Source organism: Mauremys reevesii, linkage group 7 (genome assembly GCF_016161935.1).
Source record: "Mauremys reevesii isolate NIE-2019 linkage group 7, ASM1616193v1, whole genome shotgun sequence".
Lineage (NCBI taxonomy): Eukaryota > Metazoa > Chordata > Testudines > Geoemydidae > Mauremys > Mauremys reevesii.
The window spans coordinates 94,748,062-94,769,765 of record NC_052629.1 but is presented as its reverse complement, the minus strand read 5'-3'; the positions used below and the strand labels follow the sequence as shown (position 1 = coordinate 94,769,765).

The 21,704-nt window shown below is 49.8% G+C and overlaps 1 protein-coding gene and 1 long non-coding RNA gene across 4 annotated transcripts in view; one reads left to right on the top strand and one right to left on the bottom strand.

The window, feature by feature from the left end:
* Positions 1-905: 905 nt before the first annotated feature.
* Positions 906-14,327, bottom strand: LOC120409471. The gene is made up of 3 exons (XR_005601311.1): positions 14,200-14,327; positions 2,141-2,300; positions 906-1,316 (listed from the first exon to the last, which is right to left on the bottom strand). It is a non-coding gene; the product is annotated as an uncharacterized LOC120409471 (long non-coding RNA).
* The window catches only part of ATG2A (autophagy related 2A), a 38,023-nt gene continuing 29,134 nt past the window's right edge, over positions 12,816-21,704 (top strand). For all 3 annotated transcript variants that reach the window (XR_005601310.1, XM_039547605.1, XM_039547606.1), the window contains exons 1-5: positions 12,816-12,986; positions 18,712-18,874; positions 19,846-19,989; positions 20,917-21,019; positions 21,454-21,616. Coding sequence is in view for 2 of the 3 variants with exons in the window: in XM_039547605.1 (XP_039403539.1) it covers positions 12,816-12,986; positions 18,712-18,874; positions 19,846-19,989; positions 20,917-21,019; positions 21,454-21,616 (744 nt within the window). In the remaining variant the exon portion in view is untranslated. The remainder of the gene's footprint in view (positions 12,987-18,711; positions 18,875-19,845; positions 19,990-20,916; positions 21,020-21,453; positions 21,617-21,704) is intronic.

The following is a 21,704-nucleotide window of genomic DNA, read 5'->3' as shown; positions in this document are numbered from 1 at the left end:
GTGGCAGGTCCGCTCGTCCCGGGCTCCGGTGGACCTGCCGCAGGCATGCCGGCGGGAGCTCAACCGGAGCCAAATACCGCCCTCCCCAGGATGCCGCCCCAAGCGGGCGCTTGGCCCGCTGGTGCCTAGAGCCGCCCCTGATCAGAGGGATAAATACCAGGGAAGGAGAGGAATTATTTCAGCTCAGTGCTAATGTGGACACGAGGCCAAACGGATATAAATTGTCAGTCAGGAAATTTAGGCTTGAAATTAGACGAAGGTTTCTAACCATCAGAGGAGTGCAATTCTGGAACAGCCTACCGAAGGAAACAGTGGGGGCGAAGGACCTCCATGACTTTAAGATTAAGCTAGATAAGTTTATGGAGGAGATGGTATGATAGGATAACGGGCTTAGTCAATAGGTCAATTAAGTGCCACACTGGTAATTAGTACAATGGGTCAATGATAGGATATTGTTAGCCTTTTTCCAGAGGGTATGGCTGGAGAGTCTTGCCCGCATGCTCGGGGTTCAGCTGACCGCCATATTTGGGGTCGGGAAGGAATTTTCCTCCAGAGTAGATTGGCAGTGGCCCTGGAGGTTTTTCGCCTTCCTCCGAAGCATGGGGCAGGGGTCGCTTGCTTAAGGAGTGGGTGATCGGCTTATGTGGCCTGCATCTTGCAGGAGGTCAGACTAGATGATCATAATGGTCCCTTCTGATCTCGAATTCTATGATTCTATGAACAAAGGAATTTCTTATGCATGTGTGTGTGCTTGCACGCAAAGCAGGGCTCATTCCCTCTGGCTGTGGGCAGCAGGGACGCACCGCACGCGCGCGCACACGCAAACACACACATACACTCTTAAAGCGTTGGAGCGTTACAGGTCTATGGAAAACAGCAAATTCCTGCACCTCAGCCCCCTTTACAAGGCCCTGGGTTTGGTCCCAGCCCTTTGTGGAGGCAAGCGTTCCTTCTGGGCCTTGTGTTGTGTCTGTGGCCATAGAAATGCCACCCTCTGGCTGGGAGAAGCACAGTCTCTGCCCCTGTGGATCAGGTGCAGCCGTGTGTTCAGGCTTCTGGGAAGAGTGATTCCCTTTGGCATTGCCGGTAGCTACCCGATTGTTTCCCCGGGAGACAGCCATTCAGTGCTGATGTCCTTTGATCACTCTGTCACAGCTCACAAACCCTCACAGCAGGTGTGGGTGTTCAGGAGTTCACATTGGTATTTGGGATTTGCATTTCAGTTGTTCCCAGGAGCCCCACTTACAGGCCAGGGCTCCATTGTGCTAGGCGCTGTACATTATTATTTCGTTGCTGGTGGAGGCCAGGCAGTACACCTGATGAGAAAGAACAGCATCATGTTACTGTCTGTGATTTTCCTAAGCAGCAGCAGGTGGCTCCACAGAGCTTCCTCTGCTTGCTGCACCAAATTGGCCTTATTGTAGTGGAAACTGGGCTCTTCTGGTTTTCCGAATTTCCCCATAATCCAGAGGGTACTGCCCATTGAGACCTAGAACAGTCCTTGAAATGTTGGAATTGATTGTTCCCTTCTGGCCACTGATTTTGTGATTGCTGAGGAGCCTGTGGAGTTGCTTGTTGGAGGCAGATGGAAAATAAGATTATTATTGTTAGACAATAAGATGACTGTGGCGTTCCCCTCTGGTGTTATCCGGACTGGTGATCTGCTACGTCACTCCAATCCTTGACGCTGGGAGCCAACCTTACCCTGCTCTGCTGCGTGAACCACCACTCCTTGGACGTTCACGCACAGTCTCTAGCACATAAGCTGCTCCTTGGATTGTGCAACTGAATGACACTAGCCAATATCTCCAGTCCCAGATACAACCCTAGGAACCTCCTTCTTGCAGTGTCCAGTTATGCCCACTGGATGCTGCAATCTTATATGAGTTCATCGATTTAACAAAGAAATTGATATGTACCAGGCTTGTTATCCCAAGGGGAGTCTCTGACACACTTCAAACCAAACACACTGCTTCAGGTAGAATAAACAAACAAATTTATTAACTACAAAGATAGATTTTAAGTGATATTAAGGCAAAAAGACAGAGTAGTTACCAAAATAAAATAAAAGATAAGCACGCAGTCTAAACTCTCAACCCTATTAGACTGAGCAACATCTAGATTAAGCAGTTTTTCTCACCCCATTGGATATTGCAGTCCTTAATATACAGTTTGTTCCTTAAACTTGGGCCAATCTCCTCTGTTGGAGTCTTGTCTTCTTCTCAGTGTCTTAGTTGCTTGCAGAGAACGTGTGGGCAGGAGAAGGGCCCAGTATGCATCAACTCTGTCTGTTTTATACACTGTGGAAGCAGGGAAATAATTAATAAGGATTTGAAGGGGATCTTAATGCATGTCAGTCAGTTAGCAAGAGTTAGCCCAGCTGTAACCCTAATGACGTGAGACTTGTAGAAGCAAGGATAGTGTGAGGCAGAGGGAAAGAACTGTGTAAAAAGTTATTATGACCTTGCAACTTGATAACCAAATATGCAGGCTGGCGTCTTCTAGGAGTGAGACAAATAAGATAGCAGAAAGGCTTATGTATAAACAAAATGTATTTGTTGCTTTTTACCATCTGTATTATTGCTAGAAATTGTCTGTAACAAAGGTATAAAGGCTTGCTGTAATTGTTTACCAGTTGAGAGACCTGTCCGGGACTGGGGCGCCCCTGTGTCCTATGGCACTCTCTCCCTCCATTGTAATTACTGGAGAAATAATAAAGTATTTGATTTTGCTGCACCCAAACGAAAAAGCGAGAACTGAGTTTCTCTCCGACAATTTGGGGGCTCGTCCGGGATGGCAACGCCCACAGACGGCTACTACGGATCATTCCCCTTCGAACCCCATGGCGCCACATGAGAGGTATGAGACCTTTTGAAATCTCTATTGGGGTATCGGAGGAGGACTGTCCGTGAGGACGTCTGTCTCTGTTGGGCTCACGCCATCTGAACTTATTGACTGTGCAGCAAGATCAGATGCAGAGTGGTATTGGGGAAGGCCCCAACAAGGTTAGTTTATAACAGTATTGGGAACTGCTGAGTTGGCCAACAAGGTAATGCATAGGTAAATGCATAAGGTAATGCATAGGTAAATGCATTCGAATGCACCGGTGCTGAGGGGTTTTTACCGCCTCAAGAGGGGTTGTCATACCGCCTCATGGTATTGGTCCAGACCAGGTAAAGATGCATCGTGGTTAAAAAAAACAACAACAAAAAAACAAAAAAAAACCAGAGGTAAAGAAAAAAAAAAAAGAGGCCTTGGTGTGTGTGTGTATGTACACCAGTGTGAGTGACTGTTACCGGAAGACGCCCAGAGTACCCTGTGAAGCGAACGCTCATGATCAGGACTACTCTAACGCAAGCCCGGTAACTAGTGGATCTTTAGGAGATCTGACCCACGGTGGGCTGACTCGGCCTGGCATAGTCCGGCGAGGAAGCTGCCTGGGTCTAGGAGCATGTGAACCCATCTTCCCTCCCCTTTCCTTTCCATGTGGGGTACTGACAGTCTGATCATCTCACTGGATGCAATCAGAGTAAGCGGCGTCGTCTCCCAGAGATTAGCCGACGCTCTTTGCTGAAGGGAGGTGTAAGAGAGTCATGATCATCCTTGTTAGTCTCTCCTGTGTGAGTGCCCTGTAGGGAGAGATCCTTAATTTCTGAGCCACTAGTGCAGACAGGGCACCCTCTCTGTGTGTGTAAGTGGAAAATGGGTAAGGGACAGTCTAAACATTCCACCTCACCCCCTAAGGGTACCCCAGCATATTACATGTATGTACATTATGGTCCTAAAACCTGTAGGTATTTAGAGAATTGGAATCTTCACACGCGTGAAGATCCATCTAAACAATGCCCATTAGAAGGAACCTTCAATATAGATAAGATCATACATCTCAGAGGAGCTTTTAATCACCAAAGAAAAGCCTCTGACACAGTGTGAGCAATTTGTCTAGGAACGGGTTAATTTGAAATTCAACTTAGCCTAGAGATAAAGAGAAGTTGCTTTGTGTTCAAGGTCAAGAATCAGCACAGACTATGCTAAGTGCAAAGAAAAACTGCTTTCAGCCCCAGCTGGTTGTGGAAAAATAGAGACAGAGGCAAACCAAAAGCAATACAAGTTACAGAACTGAAATTACATTTGCAAAGCTTAACTGTTCAGTGAGATCCAACAGTCTTTGCAACCCCGAAGCCGGACAGGCAGCTGACCTGAACTGGAATCTCTGAAAGAAACACCGCAGGAGATTCCAGGGTGTAAAAGAACAGCCATCCCAAGAGCAGAAGTATGTTGGAAATTCTGAACAAGCTGTATACAGGATATTCTGCCGTCCACCTATTCCCCCTTCTCTGACCGTTATACACAGACGTGGTCAGTCTGGACATGTGTGAGTATTAAAGTGGCTTAAGGCTTGGAGCATTCATATTTTTCCCGAGTGATGTGGGAGCGTTCCCAACACTCTCCATTGTTGTTTTATTATTTTTAATGAAGCTTTCAAATTTGGTTATATGCTGTGTTTTCTTCCCCCAACCTCCTGCAGTGTCAGCCTGATCACCTGACATGAGGGATAAATTGGTAACAGATATTTGTCACAGTTTGGTGAGCAATTAAGAATGGGGTAGCCCTGCAGAATTTACACCATCTATCTGTTTTACCCTTGTTATTTTATGTTTGCTTTGTTTGGTACTATTGGTGTTATATTTTAAGAATTGCATGATTAATGGTGAGCCCTAATAGAATAAGGAAACACTATCTGGTTTTGGTGCACTATCTGGTTCTGGTTCTGTTCTGTTTAACCGGTTACTGTTGTTTTTCTGCTCTGTTCATTTGGGCGTTAGGTGTGTGGGCGGAACTGAACTTCTCGTTCGTAATTCCTCAGGGTGGAAGCCATGTGTGCGATGAAGCTCTGAGGTTGTATTGAGATCCTTCTGTCCCGCCCCCTGTAACGGACAATGTACTAGAAGTAAAAAAATCTGGTTTAGACTGTAATTCTCTCTGCTTTCTGTGTAATTTTCTTTTCTGTTTAAGTGTCAGCAGACAAATGGGTGGGTCTCTGGGTAGACCCCCTAAAGGGGTTTGGATTATGTGTTAAGTAAATGGCCTTTACCCAATGGCCATGTATTTTTGCCCAGGTGGCAAGCCTCATGAGGGAGGATTCGAATAGTCTTGTAAGTAAGAATGTTCTAGGGCAAAGACCAGAAGGGTGGGGGCTAGTTGAGAAGCCCACCCTCCTAGCTAAACTGGTAGTGGAACAAGCTAGTACCCATGGAAGGGACAGTTCAGCGAGAAAAACAGGATCGGGCCCAGGCGGGAAGGCAACAGACAAAGAGATTGGAAAACAGGTTGGAAACTTTTGAGGGTGTAGTGGAAGGAAGGAGTAAGTGAGTATAAGCGTGAGGATTTCGAATAGTCAGAAGGATATTTGGAATGGTGATTTGAATTGATAAGTGGCTGTTGGAAGACAAAGCAAGTGATTTAAAGGAAAGTGAAAAGTTGACTCTGTAGTTGCTGGAGGGAACAGCAGTTGAACTTTGTAAAAATGCTAAAGAGAAAAGTTTTTGGTGTCTTTGAAATGTTTGTAAATAAATCCAGGCAAAGAAATTATTAGATTGCAATCATTTGGCTATGAACAATTTTGTTAAATTAGTTGAAGAATGTATACAGTGCTATGTAATGAAAATTGTATTAGGCTCTAAGGGCACTGTAAGTGGTGATGTTTTCTTTCAGTGTTTAAAAGCAAAAGTTATAAGTAAAAAGCAATCCAGAAAGCATCTGTGTTAATGCAAATTATCTAACTGATAAGGTAGGAGCCACTGAAACCTGGGCTACCTATGAAACACATACGAGAAAATATGGGGTAATTCCCCTGTTTTGCCTGAGATCAACAAGGGTATTTGTATATTTTAAGTAATTGACTGCCCAGAAGGGGTAGACCTCTGTTTTTGTCTTTCAGATAATCAAAGAAAACTAATGCCAGCTGAACAGCATTCAACATACCATGCATTTACTGACAGAGTAAAAATTATGTTGTGTGTTCTATGTTCTGTCTTGTGGTGTTTGTCTCGTGGCCAGAATTGTTGTGTTTAATATTTTCATGGGATGGTCTGATTTGATATCAAGCGGAAGTGTTGGATTGAAATGCAGATACTTGTTTTGTTCAACTTGGAATACAAAGTGTTTGGATACATCAGACAAATGTGATATACTAAAAGTCTAATACATTTTCTTAAGTAAGAGAAAGAAACTACATTGGCCAAATCTTTTAATTACGAATTGTTGTTAAAATTTGCATACCGACGGTCTTTGGAAGCAAAGACATGAAAAGTTAACCCACTCCCCATATTGTACATGGGATCTTCTGGCTACCTCAGATTTCTAGCCAGAGGGCTGGGGATGGTAGGAAGCTATTGCTGTTGTTAAATGTACCGCTCACAAGACCCCTCATGATGAAGTTACCTGTGGAAATGCTTTGGCAGACTCTGCAGCCAAAGCAGCGGCCCTTTCCATACCTCAGGCTGAAAATACTTGTGTCCTGATAGAGCAGCCTTCACTGGCCTCCCTTGAGGATCTGACTATGATCCAGGAGGCAGCATCAAGAACCGAGAAACACTCTTGGAGTGCTGCTGGATGCATTTTACATACTGGTCATCTTTGGTGTGCCCTGGATGGTCGCCTGGTGGCACCGAAGATGTTACTGCCCTATCTTGCTCGCATATACCATGGAATGGCACACGTGAGCAAAGGGGGGATGGTTGCTGCAGTTAACATAGATTGGTGTGCACCGAGTTTCCCTTCTGTAGCACATTCCTACTGTCAACACTGTGTGATTTGTCAACAGCACAACATTGGTAAAGCTGTTAAAGCAGCGGGCAGCCCACCCTCCCCCTTGGGGACCTTTTGTAAATATTCAGATTGATTTTATTCAAATGTCTAAATGTTGTGGTTATGAATATGTATTAGTTTTAGTTGATGTATTTACCAATTGGGTTGAAGCTTTTCCTTGCAGGAAAGCAGATGCCAGGACTGTTGTGAAACTTCTGCTTAAAGATTTTTATACACGTTTTGGCATCCCTGTGAGTATCAACAGTGATCGTGGAACTCATTTTACTGGACAGATTGTAAAGGAGTTATGTGCAGCTCACTGCCCTCACCATCCACAGTCTGCTGGGACAGTGGAACGCCAGAACCGGATTTTAAAGAATAAACTGGCCAAGATTTGTGCTGAGACAAACTTAAAGTGGCCAGATGCCCTTCCTTTGGCACTGATGAGTATGAGAGCCATTCCCAATCGAAAGACTGGACTCAGCCCTCATGAAATTTTGACAGGACGCCCAATGCGACTACCAGCTGCACCCCCACTAACCCCAGCTCAGATGGACATTCATTTGATGGATAACATAATGCTTAAGTATTGTCAGGCACTAATGAAATGTGTTAAGTCTTTTTATACACAGGTGAAGGAAGCACTACCGAAGGATCCTGTGCAACCTTGCCACTTGTTGGAACCAGGAGACTGGGTCTACATAAAGATCCATCAACGAAAGACTGCTTTGGCTCCATGCTGGAAAGGCCTTTAAGTCCTGCTGACTACCAACACCGCTGTGAAGTGCCAAAGACTGACTGCCTGGACCCATGATTCTCACTGCAAAAAGACCCCTCCACCTCAGGAGAATTCTCCTACTGATGATTAGTCTATTTCTCCTTCTAGCTCCACTGTGCTTCTGGACAGCAGGAAAAAGGACAAGGTGACGTGCTAGCAACCTCTCCCTTGTCCACTGACAGACCTACTGTGCCTTTGAACTTTTCTAGAAAAAGCAAAACCATTACAGGGTGATGTCCTGGTAATCTCCCCTGTAGGATGCTGAACCACGACTGCTTCGGGAAAGAAGAAGAAGAAACACTCACTCCACTGAAATTGCCAAAGTCCAAGAATTCCTGACTGAAAAGAACATTAAGAACTGACCCTGGTGAAGAAACAAAGAATTACACACTGGCAGGAAAAATTTTTATGGGACCCATGCTTGGGAATGTGGTATTAATTGGATTTTGGGGTTTATTCTACAGGCTGCGCCCTGTGTTTTGGATAAATCCTTCAGTATGTATTGCCCTCCCTAATTGGATTTTAAATGACATTGCCCTTATCCAGTTTTCAGATCACTTCTACATACCCAGATTGCTCACAAGGGGCTGCCAGTAGATTAGCACAACAAAAAGCCTGGGTTATTTCCTCTGGAAAGAAGGGAATTGACCAGATCCCTGTGGGCTGGGGCCAATAGTGTAGTAGCCATCTGGAATATTTTTAAAAGCCAAGAACATGATAAGAAATTGGGCCAACTAGAAAAGGCCACTAGCCTTATTTTTAAAGCTCAGCTATCTTAAGTACAGGCTGAAGTTGGTGAGTTACATGTCATTTCCACCCTTAGTTCTATGACCCAGAAGTTACTAACAGAGATGGTATTGAATATCACTGAGGCTGGGAAGGCATTGCAGTGGGATCTAGTATGTTTAGTAATCCAGGATTTCCTGAATGACCAGCTGATGGCCATTCCGAGTGATCTTGAGCACCAGACTTGGCCCACTGCCCTTACAGACACATCAGGAGTACCATCTGATCTATGGTCATGGAAGCATACTTGGACACTTTCTGGATAGAAGTGTGAACATTTACAGTGCTCCTTCCAAGCATTTGGACCGGTGAGGGGGGGTGTGGGCTCCCACATACTGAATCCTGCCGGGTCCATGGGGAGGATGCATGTGGGACTGAATTATTTACCGAGACATCTGGGAAATTAGACCACCTGGTATACCTAACTGATTTATAGACAGTACCCCTGGAATAACACCTGACATTTTGGATAAGAATAGAGAGTCAATGGACATTTTGGCCGTTAGAACCACCACAGCTCAGTGTATCTATAAACTGAAGCCAGGGGAAGTTGTCACTGTTTATGACAATATTTGCTGAGAGGGTGGAGGTCAAGGAACTACCCTGACAGGACACCCACTTTTTCAAGCTAATGATAGCTGTGTGTACGTTAAAGCCACCACATTGCAAGATATACATATTAATCTTACCACTGCTGCAGGCAATCATATCATTTACTGGCCTGCAGATAGAATGTTGCAAGTAGCTCTTAGATTTCAGGTGTATTTTAATTGGACTAGAGTAGTGCCTGATCGGTTTCAAAATTTGCTTTTATTGTTACCAGAGGTTTAAAGAATCTCTGAATTGCAAGGGCAAATTCACATGCTTCAGAATATATATCAAGCTGAAAAGAATGCCTTTCATACAGCTTATAGAGTGTTTACTTTATGTACTAAGTATGATGTCTTGTGCTTTGTAACCAAAATTGTACAACAGCCCCATTATATTATTCCTATGGGAATGTTATTGTTTGTAGTGTTGTTAGTTAGCTTAGGATTATGTTATTGTTGTTGTTGTAAAAAAAACCCAACGTAATAATAGCAATACCTTTCATGTTCATGCTAATCATGCATTGTCATTACATCCAATCAAAACCCCTAAGGTTGAAACATCTGATGTAGAATCTGAAATCCACGAATTAATGCAAATAGAGATTTGAAAATATTTGTTGTACTAGAAGTACAAAAGGGGGGAGTGTGGAAGCAGGGAAAGAATTAATAAGGATTTGAAGGGGATCTTAATGCATGTCAGTCAGTTAGCAAGAGTTAGCCCAGCTGTAACCCTAATGACGTGAGACTTGTAGAAGCAAGGATAGTGTGAGGCAGAGGGAAAGAACTGTGTAAAAAGTTATTACGACCTTGCAACTTGATAACCAAATATGCAGGCTGGCGTCTTCTAGGAGTGAGACAAATAAGATAGCAGAAAGGCTTATGTATAAACAAAATGTATTTGTTGCTTTTTACCGTCTGTATTATTGCTAGAAATTGTCTGTAACAAAGGTATAAAGGCTTGCTGTAATTGTTTACCAGTTGAGAGACCTGTCCGGGACTGGGGCGACCCTGTGTCCTATGGCACTCTCTCCCTCCATTGTAATTACTGGAGAAATAATAAAGTATTTGATTTTGCTGCACCCAAACGAAAAAGCGAGAACTGAGTTTTTCTCCGACAACACTCAGTCCATGTGTTTGGGGAGCACATGGTCCAGGCATGTCGGGGGGGCATTGCTAAGTCTCCCCAAGCAAGGTTGAGCAATTCCCTGTTGTGGCCTCATGCAGGTGAGTCATTGCGTTGTAGCTCCCTTGCTGGACAATGGCTCTTGATGGGTTGTTTGACACCCCGCCTGCTGCCTCTAGGGAGCTAATATCTGGCTGATTCCCCAATTTACAGCATGTTTTAGTGACCACCATACAACACAATTCTCATAACTTCATAATGCATTAATGATGCACATATATGGATAGAGAAATGACTTTCAGCAGATCATGACCTTTCCCCTGATACCTTACAAGGCATGCTTTATATGTAAGATCATGATTATATGAAAATGAGGAATATGGGGGTTACAGTACGCTCCCCCAAAGTATAGAATGTCACACTATTGTTATTTGTTCTCTGTATTGAAGTAGCTCTAGGAGTTGCAATCACAGACCAGGCCCCAATTGTGCTAGGAGCTGTACAAACACAGAACAAGTATAGGAAAGGAATTGTCTAACCACAGCTGAAGCTGCTGCCCATTGTGGATTCTCCACAATCTTCCCACTTTCCTTGTGGAAGATTCGGTTTGTGGGATTTTGGCAGCTGCCAGGAGAATTTGGGGAGAGCATAAGATACCACAGCACCCCCTCCATGTGCCATGCTGCTGCCTGGGTTGTCATGATGATGTTGTGCTCGATGCTGCAGCAGCTTATGGACACCAGCTTGTGGTGCTGTGCCACAGCGAGGGCACTTTGCATGTGCTGCCAGGGTGACATTTCTGCACTACCACTAGGAGGTCATTCTGGTGCAATTGGGTGATGTTTTGACAATACCTCACTGGCTTTTATCCATGCCAGTTGTTGACATTTTCCTGGGGTGCAATGGCATTGTAACAACATGATGCAGCACTATGACATCACAACACAGCTAATCACAATGTGATATCAGAATGTGACATAGTGACATCACAATACAGCATTGCGACATCATGAGGAAGCACACTAACATCACAATACAGCTAGCATGATGGTATCACAGTCTCACACAGTGACATCATAATATAGTGCTAGGACATCACAAGGCAATGCAATGACATCATAATGCTGCGCTATGACATCAAAATACAGTGCTATGATATCACAATGTAACACAGTGATGTTAGAATGCAGCACTATTATTGTTGTTGTTCATCAAGTTTAGTATGGTAGTGCCTAAGGACCCAGCCAAGAATGGTACCCCATTGTGCTAAGCCCTGCACAAACACAGAGTAGCAGGCAGACTCTGCCTCTAAGATCCTACAGTCTCAATAGATCAAACAGACACAGCGTGGGGGAAGGGGTATCCTACACAGGCAGAGCAATCTATGTGATGGCAGCAAATAGCATGTAAGTTTAATGATTTTTGGTGGGTGGGGAGGTTTTATTTTGGAAGGGAGAGGCTAAATGGGAAGAAAGGTGTAGAAAAGGATGATGAGGGGGACAGGGCAGGGGAGGAGATGGTAAGAGAGACAGGTGTAGAGTGAAGCAGGATGAAGAGTGTGTGAGGGCAGTAGAGGGTTAGAGCAAACAGCCAATCAGCATATGGCAGAGAAAGTCCAACCAAAACTGTGGGCAGTTCTCTGGCTGTGCAAAGGTCCTTGTTTTGGCTGCTTTTGTTCCTCCCAGCTGGAGTCTCTGGTTGGTTTAACAGTTTCACAGAATTTAAGGCTAGAAGGGACCATTAGATCATCTCCAGTCTGACCTCCTCTATATCACAGGCCAGAGAATTTCACCCAGTTACCCGTGTATTAAGCTCAAATATTTTAGTTAACATCACAGCTAAAGCATTTCAGTCCTCAGGAGACTGAACTGTTATGTGCTACAGGCATGGCTCTCGCTGGGCCCAGTTTTATTATGGCATTACAGGAAGGTGAAATGACACCACAAAGGAGCACAATGACATCACCACACAGAATGATGACATCACATTCCACTGAGAGGACATCACAATGTTATTGCATCCTGCTAAGTCCCCGCCAATGTTTAACTGAACCTTTCCCATCCCTCACCATGTCCCCTTCCAGGCATGGTATTATCTGGGGCTCTTGGCTGACGGTCCAGTGGCTAGGACTCAAAAGACTCAAGTCTAGTCTCTGCTATTCATTTGCGTGTGACCTTGGGCAAGTCACGTAGCCTCTGCCTTAATTCCCTGTCTGTAAAATGGGGCCTTAGGAACTATTTCACTCCACTTCCTGGTATTGGCCCCTTCCCGCATGCGCTGTGCGGACGGGTGGGTGGCACCTATCTGGCACTAGGGGTGTCGCTTTCTAGCTCAGCCCACTGTGCCCATGCGCAGTAAGGAGGCGTCGGGACCTATTTAGCGCCCGGAGAGTCCATTTGTTGCTCTGGTCAGTAGGACGCATGCACGGTCCGAGCCCCTTCACAGCGGCAAAAACGTGCGCACACGCAGTCTCGGTCTCTGGACTCTATTTCATACCTGTCTGGGTCGCTTTGTGGCTCTTCCCCGCGGAGCCAATCAGAACAAGAGCGCGAGGGGACGGGCCACATTCTCTCAGCCAATCAGTGCGGGGCCTGCCCTGCCAGCGGGCCAGTGCAGGGGGAAAACAAGCCGGCCGCGGAGCCGTGGGGGGGCCGAGCGAAGTTGAGGTGGGGAGGGCGCACCCCGGGCCGGGTAAAGCCGCCCCCAGGCCCCCGTCCCTCACCCAGCCATGTCCCGCTGGTTCTTCCCCTGGTCCAGCTCCATCAAGAAGCGGGCCTGCCGCTACCTGCTGCAGCACTACCTGGGCCACTACCTGGAGGAGCGGCTGAGCCTGGAGCAGCTCAGCCTGGACCTGTACCAGGGCGCCGGGGCGCTGCGGGACATTCACCTCGACATCTGGGTGAGGGGCCGGGGGCAGGGAGCAGGGGTGGGGGCGCTGCGGGACATCCACCTCGCCGTGGGGGGTGGGGAGCTGGAGGGGAGGGGTTGTGTGCTGCACGACCTCCACCTCGACATGGGTGAGGGGGCTGGTTGGGACTAGGGGAAGCCAGGGCGTTGGATGGCTGTGGCTGGGATTGGTACCGGGGGTTGGGGAACATCGACCTCAATATATGGCTGAGGGGCTGGGAACTGCTGACAGGGTCCGTATCTGGGGTCCAGGACACTGTAGGGCCTTGGAGAAGGACAGTGTGAGCCAAAGGGGAAACCGGATGCTGAGGTGGAGGGCAAGGTTGGTTGGGGTGGGGCTGGAATCTGTGCTGAGGCATTGGAGGTGGCATGGGCCTAGATCTGTAGCTGGGAGCTGAAGGGGAAGAGGGGAGAACCAGGTGATGTGGGGAGCCCAGATGGGGGTCTCATTCCCTGATCCATAGGGTTGAGGGCCTGGGATGGGGCTCAGGGAGGAGGAGCAAGGACCTTGAGAGGCTTCTGCCTATATACGTAGGTGAGGGACACAGGGCAGTGTGACTCTGTGGGTGAGAGGGGGATGGGGTAGGAACTAGGTGTATGCAGGGCCAGAGAGCAGACAGGAGACTGGGAAGAGAGGGTGCGTGTGATTAGTGACAGTGACTGATCCCACCAGGAAGAAATTAGCTTCAGGATGGGTTGTCACCCCTTGTGTGTTCCACTGCCTCCCAGCTGCCCAGGCAGTACTCCATGCTCAGGGTCCTGTCTCTGAAATACCCAGCTTATAGAGCACTAACTGCACTGTGTGTTTTTGGGACGAGGGGGGGACGGACCACTTGGATTAACCAACTCCTCCATGAGGCCACTTCCCAACTCCCATCCTATGTGCTAGGATGGTCAGTGGGGTGCTGATGCTGATATATTTCCATGGCCTGTTCCTTGTGGATTTCATTTGCCTTGATGAAGTTCCATTGAGCCTGTCTGGCCAGTCTCCTGGCTAATATGAGACAACCAGAAAAGGGCTGGACAGACAGACACCCACCCACTCTCTCCTAGTCCAGTGTTCTGCCTCCTACCCCTATCTAGGCTGGTATGAAGCTAATGCTAGAAGTTTCATCCCCACTCCTGGGGAGCCCAACTCTGTAGTCTTACCCCATGTGGGGTGTGTGCTTGTATCTGAGCCATTCACCCACTTAGCCTACCCTTACATTTCTTCCCCTGGTTTATATTAGCAGCAGTGCTGTGCCTCAGTTTCTCCACCTCCCTTGGAGCTGGGCCACCGTTCCTTGTCTTCTGCCCACCTTGGGTTGGGGGAGGGGCTGCTGTAGCTGCTGGGTTAATAACTTTGCTGTCACCCCAGGTGTAGTGTCTTAGGGAAGTGGGGTATGTCCCTGAGTCGTGGGTCATGTCACCAGGTCCCAAATAATAGCCCAGCATTGTGTTGTGGTGAGTGTCAGGGCCCAGTTTCCAGTGCCCCACTGTGAAGGGAATGAGGGGACAAGGAAGCTGCATGGGGCCTGGGGTGTGTTGCTTGGGGGGGTGGGGGAGGTTGGGAAGGAGAATCAGAGTGGAGCCACTCAGTGAGGCTGTGGCTTGGAATTGAGGGACATCAACAGAATGGGGGGGGGGGGGGGAAGAAGAGCCTAGGGGGCTGAGGGATGGGTTATGCTCAGTGGTTCTCAAACTTTTGTCCTGGTGACCCCTTTTACATAGCAAGCCTCTGAGTGTGACCTCCCCCCCAAATAAATTAAAAAACACTTTTTAAAAATATATTTAACACCATTGTAAATGCTGGAGGCAAAGTGGGGTTTGGGGTGGAGGCTGACAGCTCGTGACCCCCTCAGGTAATAACCTCATGACCCCCGGAGGGGTCCCGATCCCCAGTCTGAGAACCCCTGCTTGCAGGCATGTGCTGTGACTCACCTTTGAACTCTTGCAGAGGGGAGAGCACCCCCTGCTGAGTCCCCACCCCACTTTCTGAAGCACAAGCCCCCCCTAGCACCACCCTGGGGCTGGGACATTGGGCTCAGCACTGACTGGGAGGGGAAAGTGCTGCCTCCTGAGCCCCCCACTCGCTGCAAGTGTCCCTAGCACTGTGGGGTGGTGCTTTTGTGTGACATGTCCCTGGTGGCTGTGGTCTGGTTCTGATCCAACCTTTGGGAATTGGACTCTGGCAGTAGATGGCTCTTGGGTGTCTGTTTCCTCTGGAGCTGATCCCAGTGCAGTGTATGTGTGTACCTCTGCGTCTTCCCCAGGCTGCTAGAAGCTTTCATGGCTGCTGCCTGTGGGGTCATTGGTCATCGAGCCCCCATTATTGCATCATGTGCTGTTAATGGAGATGGGACAGGGTCACGGTCACACAGAGGGTGGTCACCACAGGAGCTGGGTGAGTTGGCTGGCCTCCAGGTTTGGGCGCTGTAAAGCCATGAGCCGATGCATGTGGCCATCCACCTTCCCATCTCCTGCCCCAGTTCTCCACTCCCCTGCCCCAGAAATGCAACCACCTTAGGGGTGGGGCAGCTGGGAGGATTGGGGGTGTGGGGAGAGTCCCCATAGGTTTCTGCCACCTGTACCATCTCAGATACTGACATCTCACGGCTGGTGGATATTTGGGCCCTGGGACAAAGGAAAGGGGAATGGGGTCTGATTGGAGCGAGGTGCCATGGGAGAAGCAAGGCTGTTGGCGGACAGTCTGCTAATGGGTTGTGGCTGTCTCTTGCCCAGAGATCCCTGCCTGATGCTACCCCCAATGCCTGCACTGCTTCCCCCGGCTGGTAGGCCCTGACAGCCAAGGGGGAATGGGCTCCTCATGGCATCTCTCCTCTGAGGTGCTGCTGCCTCATTTAATCCTGTTCTGTCCACAGTTGCCTGGCCACTCTGGAATTTGCCAGGGTCTCTTTGGCTCCCTGTTTTGGGAATGGACCCCCCGGTCTCTACTAAGCTGCACCTGTGGCATCCTCTGTGGAAGCCTCACTAACGTTAATAATAGATTTCTCCATTTCTCTCCCCCCCGAAAGGTCATTTTACACATGGGTAAACTGAGGCACAGAGCAATGGCAGTGACTGGCCCAAGCTTGCGCGGGGGCTCTGTGGCAGAGTGAGACACTGAACCCCACTGCTGTGTGTAGCAATTGAGGGGGAGATGTTTCTGATGTCATTATCAAAATGGGGAAGTGGGGTCAAGAGGGTCAGAGTGGGGCAAAGAGCTAGAACTCCTGGGTTCTCTCCAGCTCTAGGCCCTCAGGTGGTGGCGCTATATTGCGAGTGGCTTGGTAATACCAGTTGCTCTTGGTTGTGCCTCGCTGGTTGCTGGGGTTAGCCTGGCACCGCGGGTGAGGCTGCTCTGCATGTATGTATTGGTGGTGTGCCATGGATACAGAAAATGCCAAGGGAGGGAGGGGAGCGATCAGACCCCAGGGCTGATGAATGCCCTGGGCTCACGCCAGCCCTGGAGCTGCTCATTAATCTGCTCTGTGACTCAGGGTTTCCTGACTGGCTTCAAAACAAGCACAGAGCTTTCCTGTGGGGAGAGGGAGAGGGGAGGCATTGTCTCTGATTGGGAAACTGAGGCACAGGGGCTGCACCTCCTAAGGGCACACAGTGAGTTAACAGGAGAGCTGGGATAGAACCCAGGAGTCCTGGCTCCCAGCCCCCTGCTCTAACTGCTAGACCTGACTCCCAGCCCCCCTGCTCTAACCCACTAGATCCCCTCAGGAAATCTGCTCCCTCTTGTTCTCTGCACTGGCCCAGCCCTGCCTTAGTTTCTTTGCCAGGCCAGGGGGTGGCGGTGGGGGATGTTGCCATTTTGGGCTGGCCAACCAGCCTGTAATCCTAGTGCCAGTGAGTCCCACCCCTTGCACGGAGGTGGCTGTTATCCTACCTGCTGGGGAACGGGGCTCCTGCCCTTCATGAGTGGGTTATAATTAGCAGCTGCGGTCACTGTACACCTGTTAGAATGATGTTCCCCAGGCAAGTTGGGACTGGTCTTCTGTGTGTCCCCACCGCCACTGCTATGTCCCACTATCCCTCCTTACTTGCCCTCCCCTCCCTGCCATGTCTCAATCACCCTCCCTATTCTTGGCTTTCCAGGAAGCTGTTCCACGAGGCGCAATGCAGCCTCAGCTGGCTGCCCCTGGACTGGCTGCCTCCTTCCGCTCCTGTTGAGCTGTGTGTGACACGTGGTGTCAGTATGGTCTAGTGGCCAGGGCACTGGGCTGGGAGGCAGGACATTTGGGTTCTAGTCCCAGCTCTGCCACTGTCTCTCTGTGCCTCAGTTTCCACTCCCATCCTTTGTCTGTTTCAATTAGAAGCTCATCAGGTCAGGGACTGGCCAGCACTGTCCGTGTGGGGGCAGATGCGTTTGGGGGATCCTGATCTTGGTCTGGGGGGGGGTCTGTGTGACTCCCAGCCCAATGGGGGCCTCTGATTTGGGTTGGGGGGGATCTGTGCAGTGCTGGGGGACCCTGATCTTGGTCTATGTGGTGCCTGGTATGACGGGGGACCCTGATCTTGTTGTGTGCAATGTTTGGCGCCATAGGGCCCTTGATCTTGGGAGAGGGCGAGGCAGGGCTGTGCAACCTCTGGCCTGATGAGGAGGGTCTCCGATCTGAGTCGGGATCCCAAGCGTTATTGTCAGAATAATCCAGTAGCCTTAATACTTAGCATTTCTATGAGGCCTACAATTAACTAGCTGGAAACCTTGTTCAGACAGCCTGCTACTTCCTCTGCTGAAATAGTTTTGCAACCAAGTCACCTGACCTCCCCAGCCCTTGTCACCAGAGTAGATTTTAGAACAACAATCTCTGTCATCTGGCATCAGAGGGAGGATTCCCAGATAAGAGTGCAGCATGCAAGAATCAGCTGGCCGCTGGTGACATGCAGCCAGTTCTGGAGTGGGGCACTACAGGGCATGTTAGCCTAGGACAGGAAGTGCAGCTTGGGTATTTGTACCCTGCTGGAATGTGGACAGGTCAGTTGGATTCACACACTTCACCACTCACCATTGAGGTTAACGATGGGCCCTGAAGTGGAATCTGGCTGTTCCAGGCATTGGGAAGTTGTGAGCTGCCTCTGCTTGGAGGATTAGGGAATGCAGTGCTGAGTCAGCTCCCTGTTTCCAAAAAGGTAGCAAACTGCAAGCCAAGCAGTGGCTCAAGCAGGGGTGGCTGCTGGGAGTCAGGACTCCTGGATTTTATTCCTAGCTCTGCCCTGGCTTGCTGTGTGACCCCAGACTCCCTGCCTCAGTTTACCTCTTCAGAGAATGGTAGGCAGTAAAGTTACCTTTAATACTTGGTGTGATGCTTAACCCCTCTGTTCTTCATTGGGGAAGGTTTGAAGGGGTAGGAGCCCATGGGAGCGCAGGAGCGTAGTGGTTTTAGCAACAAGTTGGAAATCCCTTGGCTCAGAGATGCCGCCAGTTTGAATCCTGACAAAATCACTTTGGGGCCTGGAGGTTAAATAGATTTGAACTCCATGAAGCTCTCAGCTGAGGACAGCTCTGAAAACTGACATGCACTTTCTCTGCTGTCTTTGGTCAAATAACCCTGAGCGACAGCAAAGGGAATATCTGCTGGCTTCCGCACCCCACCCCAGAGGTAGCTGTATCACCGCTGAGCAAGGGATCCTGGTATAAACAGCCCCCTTGCCCCACCCCAGAGGTGGCTGCATCTCTGTCCCAGGTGAGTGATCTCTGTCTTAATGTTCTTCTGTTCTCCCTGCAGTCGGTGAACGAGCTCTTGGAGTCAGTGAGCGCCCCACTGGAGATTGTGGATGGCTTCATCAACAGCATCGCGGTCACCATCCCCTGGTCGGCGCTGGTGACCGAGAACTGCACCGTGGAGGTGACAGGGCTGCAGATCACGTGCCAGCCCAAGTACCGCAGTGGTGAGAGCTGGGGCTGAGGGATGGGGCTGCTCCCAGCCTCCCCCTGGTGTAGGGACATGGCCACAGCAGCCTGAGCTCTGGCTAGTGCCTGCTCCCCATGCCCATTAGGGGTGTTGCTCCTTTAGCTCCAGCTGCGGAGGCCTGAGCTCTCGGAGTGTGTGGTCCCAGGGGCAGGCCGGTAGCTGGCACTGGCGTCTTAATTTTCTGTTCTTCCTCCCTGCAATGCAGAGGTGCTCAGCATCTCTCGCCCTGCTTCACATTTCCCATAAGCCCTGGTGATGGTCACAGCTGGCCAACTGTGTGAAGTGGGGTCCCCTCCCCAATGTGAGTTTTGCCTTGCTACCTGCAGGAGAGGTGGTTTTAACTAACCTCTTGGGGATCCTGCCCCCGTCCCAGCCAGGCCTCGACTGGGGTCTCTGCTAGCGCACCGCATGGAGATGGGCTGCACCTGAGGTGAGGGCTCCAGGGTGGGGACTGACCTCACCAGCTGGGGTTCTGGGAGCGGGTGGCTGCTTCTGGAGGGTCGTTAGCCCTTTCAGAGCTGGGGGGCTGCTTGGATGCCAGCAGAAATAATGAATAGGGGCTCTTAAAATTGCTCCTACAGACATCTCTCCCCTCCCCCTGCCCAGGGTGAGAGTATGAGCCCCACCCCCATCACTGTCAGGTGCTGCACAGACCCCTCCAGGCCTGAGACCAGGCCCTCTGGGGCCGGGTACTGCACAGACCTAGTGAGAGACAGAGGAAGAACTATCCCCAATTTTAGGTGTGGAAACCAGGGCCTAGTGGCTAGGGTAGCCTGGGGCTTGGATCCTGTTTCTGCCTGAGTCCCTTTCCTGTTCTGTGCCTTTGTTTTGCGCTCTGAGGTGGACGGTGAGTGTGTGCCTGCTGGGCACTGCCTTTGGTGGATGGGGCTGGCAGTGCCTTCAGGGTTCACTGCCCCTCAGTAACGAAGTGTCCCTCCGTTCCCGCAGCCACCCCGGGAACAGAGTCTCAGAGCTGGTCATCATGCATGACCACGAGCATGCAGCTGGCCCAGGAGTGCCTGAAGGACCAGGCTGAGGAGCCCCCCCAGCCTCTTGAGGGCCTCGAGATGTTCGCCCAGACCATCGAGACGGGTGAGTCTCTCCCAGGATCTTGTAGGGCAAGAGCCAAGGAGAATCTCATTGCAGATGGGGAACCAAGGGGCAGGTGGAGACCCAGGAATGGAACTCGGAAATCCTAACTCATGGTCCCACCTCTGCTCTAACCTGTTATAACCAAATCCAGTCCTAGAGTTGGAGATCGGGCTCTTGGGTTCTGTTTCCAAGCCTCCCTGGCTCTAACCCACACAGACCCCACTCCTGTCCCAGAGCAGGGAATAGAACCCAGGAGTCCTGGCTCCCAGTCTAACCACTACTCTCAGTGGTAAGCAACTTTTCTTGTCTGGTATAAACTCAGGGTAACATGTACAGAAGGGTAGCACAGTGGTCTCCAAAGTGAGGGGTGCACGGCAGGAGGAGCATTTTTTTTTTTTTTAATTTTTTTTTGGCTTCGGCAAAAATGGTAGAGCCGGCGTGGCAGGGGGTGCATGCTCAAAACATTTTTACTGATAGGGGTGCGTTTGGAGACCACTGGGGTAGAAGATAGATAAAATGCTCCCAAAACATACCACTCCACTGCACCCCCAACCTCCCCAAGGGGAGTGGTTGGAGAGAGAGTGTGGCAGATGTCAGTTGTGTGGCTGAAAGCCAGATAACCCACCCTCCATAAGAACCAATATGGGATAGAGGAGAGAGGCTTAGTGCAGAGATCCCTGGGGTGGGAGATAGTATGACCTAGTGAATAGGGCACTGGAGTAGGAACTTGGACCCGGGAATAAAATCCAGGTCTCCCACCACTGTGACCTTGAGCAAATATCTGTGCCTCCATTTCCCCATCTGTAAAATGGGGATAATAATACTGCCCTCCTCTGTAAAGCACATTGAGAGCTACAGATGGAAACAGGTAATTACTGCAAGATGGTCCCTTAACGTCTCTGGTTCTCTCTGGCATCCCCTGCCCAGTGCTGCGGAGGATCAAGGTGACGTTCCTGGACACCATTGTTCGGGTGGAGCATGTACCCAGCAGCTCTCAGACTGGAGTGGCCCTAGAGGTGCATATTAAAAGGTAATGGGGGTTCTGCTCCTGAGTGTGGAGGGGGTGATGGATCCTGAGTGTGGAGGGGGGTATCCGATGAAGTGTGGAGAAGGAGACTGTTCCCCTGGGGATCCTGTCAGAATTTGAGCTAAGCTGGGTCAAGTCAGGCTGGTACCTGGATGGGAGACATCCCAGAAGGAACGGGGTGGTACAGGAGCTATGTGGGGGCTTCAGTGAGGGGTGCTCTTCCCCCTTTCAGTGCTTTCCTGATTCTCAGCATCCCTTTGCTCTAACCACCAGGCCCCACTCTCCCCAAAGAATTGGGGATAAAACTAGAAATCCTGTCTCCCGGCCCCCTCACTGCTCTAAGTGCTAAGTACCCGGCTGTCTGAGGCCACCTTTGGCCCTGCTCTGGTACCCATGGGGCTGTGTCTAACTCCGTCCCCTGTGACTCACTCCCCCAGGCTGGATTACTGCGACGAGGCAGTGAAGGACCCCAACCAGGTACTCCCAGTTGACATCCACCAACCCCCAGCCTTCGTGCACAAGATCCTGCAGCTGAGTGGCGTGCAGCTGTACTACGAGGAGTTCCCCGAAAGCGCAGCCTCGCCTGTGCCTGGCCCCCAGGTACCTCCAGGCACAGCAATGGGAGGGGAGAGGTGGGCCTGCTTGGGGGAGGGGAGTGGGTCTAATGTATAGGAGTCGTGGCTTCCAG